This window comes from Etheostoma spectabile, chromosome 6 (assembly GCF_008692095.1).
Source record: "Etheostoma spectabile isolate EspeVRDwgs_2016 chromosome 6, UIUC_Espe_1.0, whole genome shotgun sequence".
Lineage (NCBI taxonomy): Eukaryota > Metazoa > Chordata > Actinopteri > Perciformes > Percidae > Etheostoma > Etheostoma spectabile.
Window position 1 is genome coordinate 25,276,000 of NC_045738.1, and position 4,923 is coordinate 25,280,922.

At 42.8% G+C, this 4,923-nt stretch overlaps 1 protein-coding gene across 1 annotated transcript in view; it reads right to left on the reverse strand.

The window, feature by feature from the left end:
- LOC116690612 (pituitary tumor-transforming gene 1 protein-interacting protein) overlaps window positions 1–4,923 on the reverse strand; it is a 19,245-nt gene that overhangs the window by 485 nt on the left and 13,837 nt on the right. The window contains exon 6 of the mRNA XM_032517702.1: window positions 4,555–4,601. Within this exon, the coding sequence (XP_032373593.1) occupies window positions 4,555–4,601 (47 nt within the window). The remainder of the gene's footprint in view (window positions 1–4,554; window positions 4,602–4,923) is intronic.

Below are 4,923 nucleotides of genomic sequence, written 5' to 3' on the forward strand. Positions count from 1 at the left end.
GGGGGGGGGGGGGGGAGTGGACACATAAGAAAACACACAAGTTCATGGCGGATCAGAGAACATGATGCTGCGTTCATTTGCTTTTCTCCTAAGTAGTGGTTCTCAAACGTAGACCACATTACTCCATGAAGTCATTTGGAAAATCCACCATAACTATTCTTACATCTTTAAAAATCCGATGTTCAGTGCATCGCTGAAATGGTTAAATTTATCTAATTCAATGTTTACTCTCTTGATTCCAATCAACTGGAACTAACTGTCTAACAGGTAAAGAAATCTACTACAACTAAATAAAAGAACCTGAGTAAAACAGGTCCGTGTAACACTTATCAGCTCAACTTTCTAAGCACAAACGGACATTTGGAAAAACAGAAAAATGGGTTAAAATCTCCAATTTTTAATTTTTTTTCTCCCACAAATTAAAATATGTTGCACTTATTGCACTAGAATAACTAATCATCGCACTAGTAATCGTTTGCCATCTATCACCGACAGCAATGCATACATTTATTTGTACTACGCAGTAAAAGTAAAGTTTTCCATGCAGGACTGTATTGGGAAACATCAGTAGTTGATCTCTGGACGATTTACTAATGTTTGTGGTGAAGACGGGAGCAAGGGCAGCTTGTGATTACAACAAGAAAAAGCAAAGCTTTCTTCAAAACCTGAATACTTGTTTTTCCCACCCAACATCCTACTGTGGAAAATTAAATGAAATGGAAAGTGATGACACAGCAGAAGTAGATGCAACATACATGTGTACTTCTGTTTTCTTCACTTAAAGGTGTAGAAAAATCTAAATTAGAGAGAGTATTCTTTTCTTTAGGTAGGGTATGTGAACAACAAATTCCAAAGTTGTCTGAAACAGAAACACATTTGAACATCTCAAGTCATAGATGCGTGTGTACTAGCTGTGGATTTGGATTTTGGGTGTTTTTTACAGTCCATGTCTGTAGGGGGAGTGAACTGGAACCCAGTCAAACCAGAAAAAATGCTGACAACAGCAGCTGGGCTGAAGGACTTCCAAAGGCAGCTGAGGGAATTTGAAGCTCTCTCTACTTTAACATGGTTAAGACTAGGGCTGGGTACCGAACTTCGTTTTTTTTTTAATGGTACCGACCGAAATGTTTTCTGTTTTTACCAAAAAAAAACCAGTATCAAATTATGCCTCGTCTTTCGGTGCCAATTTCGGTGATTGGCTGTAACGTTAAACGTGATTGCGTCACCCAGGAAAAATACATACGTGGTTACGCCGGCAGACGGGTTCACGTGTATCTTGTGAACTGTTGCGAGCATCGTTGTACCGCTTAAAAATGCCACTTAGATCAAAAGTGTGGCTTCACTTTATTAAGATTGATGCCAACAGTGCGAAATGCAATACATGCAAAAAAGACATTGTTGCAAGGCTGGCAACACGACTAATTTGATGAGCACCTGATAGTGCACGGGATCAATTTAAGAGCGGAAAGTTGCACAGTGTTTGACTGCAAGAAGAGCGGACCGCAGCCTGCGCAGCCCTCCTCCTCTCAGCCGCCCGTGGGCAATGCAAAACCAGAGCCGACTCCGAGTGATTCAAAATATCCACCACCGGACTCCGCCTCATCAAAGAGTACCGAGGACGGCGCTGTGTCTGGGATTTCAACTGGCAAGTTTATGTTTATTAGCGTTACTGCAACTTAACACGTGCATCGTGCTGAGTTAGCGTGTAGCCTTATTTTAGTACTTTGAATGGAAAAATCTGAGCTAAAAATAAAACTCAAGATTTGAACTTTATTATGTTGTGTAATTTTCTTTTTCTCTGAATTGCTATTATAACACTGGTATTGAAAAAGGTATCGTTCAGGAACCGATATCAAAGTAAAGGTATCGTTATTGGTACCGGTATCGAAAATTTTTGATTGATACCCAGCCCTAGTTAAGACCTTAAGACAATGCGATGTTAGCATGGAGAGGTTAGCCAGTCAGACCGTGGTGGAGGTGAGGCCTCCTTCACTCAGCCTGCGTCGGCCGTCAGACGGCCCGGTAAGACGCAGCTCTTTCCATCCATTTTGAATGGAGGTGGCGTGTTTAGGCTGCAGCGGGCGAGCCGCAAACAAACGCAGCAGGCCATTGGAGAAAAGTTGACACCGAGTCAACTTTTGGAGAAACGCAACGCAAATGAAGCTGCCTTCAAGTGCGGTCGGAAACAACGACATCTTTAAACGATCTGACGTAAAACAGTAAACATGAAATATAAAGCCTACTTGTGCTTCATTGGGGGGTTAAAGAACAACAGCTCCAACATGTGACCCCCCCTAAATCCTTTGAGCTTGTGAACACTTCAAAGCAAGATGCAATGAGCTCTAGAGTTGCTGGTAATCATAACTCAACATTTCCCTTGATACTCAACGTCAGAGAGAAAGAGCTTTAAGGAAATAACACCACTATTGGTTAGTCCCACCCAGGATGTAATGCAGCTCCCTGGATTGGGTTTTACAGGAGAGACCTAAATCAGTATGAAAGCAATCCCTGTGGAAGTAAACTAATGAGAGCAGGAGCCCCGAGGAACAGACCCCCATCCATCACTCTGTCACGTTGTCTGTACACAAAACCACGTAACCTGCCATCTTAGCTCAGTGACGCTGCCAGGGGACTCGCTGCTAGCCTTCTCCATCCATATCTCAGAGCTGCAATCTAAGGTTAAAGGAATTCCGGCCAACTGTTAAGTTAATCTCGATCACTATAAATATGCGTGTACTTTCGATTGAAACCCCCCCCCTGACCAAAATCGGTGCAGGTAACACACTACAGCTACATGTATGAGCTTCTACTGAGCTAAAACGGCATTGCCTTTGTTTCTCTTAAAAAGACACAAAATGCATTTAAAATGTCTGTACAACATGAACAGGGCCCTTACGTGACAACAATATGCGTTTTCAACTCTGACATTGCTTAAATTCACCTACCCTGTCTCTATCCTGCCGGTAGCTGGCTCGCCCTGCTAGCTGCCGGCCGTGATGTTCAGCCAGGCTTCTGTGATAATCACCACGCAGCAGCTCTGTGAGTATTTGTAGCTCATCCATTTTGTTTAAGACCAATCTGGTGTTGGTGAACAGGAAGCTTCACCCACTGGTTTGTGGCCTCAAGTTTGGCAATTTGACATGTTTTGTGCTCTTAACCCTTGTATGGTATTCGGGTCAAATTGACCCATTTCAAATTTTTACAAAAAGAAAAATGGTCCAAGTTACATTTTTTCTACCTGAAATCAACGTCCTTTCCTTATTTCCTGTGAAAAACATGTATTCCTGACTCAATTCAGAACATTATTCTGGATATGACACTTATGTTTTTTCCAAAATTTGAAATGGGTCAATTTGACCCGAATACCACACAAGGGTTAAACAGTTTGATTACCCCATTACCACATTGTTGGAGAGGGAGAACAAATCATCTAGCAGAGTTCCCCATGCACTGGGGGACTACCGATGAATATAATTCTGCCCATTTTGCCTGTAGTGCCAGGCTTGCAGCATGTCACTGTTGCTCCACACAGACCTGGATGGTACAGGATATGATCCCAAAGACAACCCTCTGTCTGTTGCCTCGGTGATCTGCAGCATCCTGCTCACAGTCTAAGGGGACTTACATTGGGCACCATTGTAAGATAAATTATGCTTAAATTGATTTAAGCAGACAGGGGTTAGTGTAACCTATATGTGACCCAAATTGCCTTGCTTGAGGACAGAAGGCATATACTGCTGAATAATGCATTGCTGGCACAGGGTATGGAAATTAAAGTCAATGACAATGTCCGGAAAAATGTGAAACCAATTCAACACGCATCTGAGACAAAGCTGACATTAACAGAACCGGGAGGCACTGTGTGGGACTTCCTGATCAACTCAAGTACAGCAGGTTTATACATCTCAGGGACAGATGGTAAAGAGTTTGTCAAACCATCATTGAATGGGTTAAATGGAGTATATATGGTAATTAGGACTGTCAAAAGGAATGCGTTAATAATGCAAATTCCTTCTATTTCCACAAATTTTTATTTCAGTCCCATGCATGCAGTCCACAGAGCCTGGGTTAGCACCCTCCTCCTCTGTCCTCTTAGCAGCAGCACTGCACAGGCAGTCCGGAGGGGTGGGAAGGAAACAAGTAATCTGCAGGTACTGTCCATGGGAACGGAGTCACCAATGGAGTAGTCCAGTCTCAAAGAGATTACCACTTGAAAAACTAAAAAAAAAATCCTTTTTAACATACATTTAGAACAGATAAAAAGGTATGATTAATTTGTGATTATTCGCGAGTTAACTATGGACCGTCATAGGCGCCCAGGGGGCTCAGGTGGTGGAGCGCGCCCATATACTGAGGTTTATTTATGGATGCGGAGGTCCAGGGTTTAAATCTGACCTGCGGAAATTTCCTGCATGTCTTCCCCCTCTCTCTCCCAGTTCACATCTATGAAGTCCTGAGGATTAAAGGCGGAAATGACAACAATTTGGCCACCCATGCGATTAATCGACTGGCAGCCCTAAAGGTAGTACAATGTAGACCAAAATTCCTACGTACCATACTTCTTGCGGATCTGATCGTGCCTTGCCTTTCTCTCCACGTTCCTGTAAAGAAACAGAAGAAGAATCAAAAGGTAAGTTAGTCCACAGCTCAGAAAAATATTTAACTTTTCACCGTCCAAAGAGGGAAAACAATGCCATTGTTGCATTTTAGTTTGGGTCTATTCTGCATTCCCACTGGCTTTTAACGAATGAATCCAGGTGTGAACATCACAGGCCATATTTTAACCATCTAAACACACAGCGTTATTATTATGCTGGAGGACTCGCTGAGCAGGAGGAGAGATGTTCAGGAGAAGAAACTGATCTGCTCGTGCAGCTGATTGGACAAACGCATCACATGGGTCTGGTTTCTCCAGAAATTCAA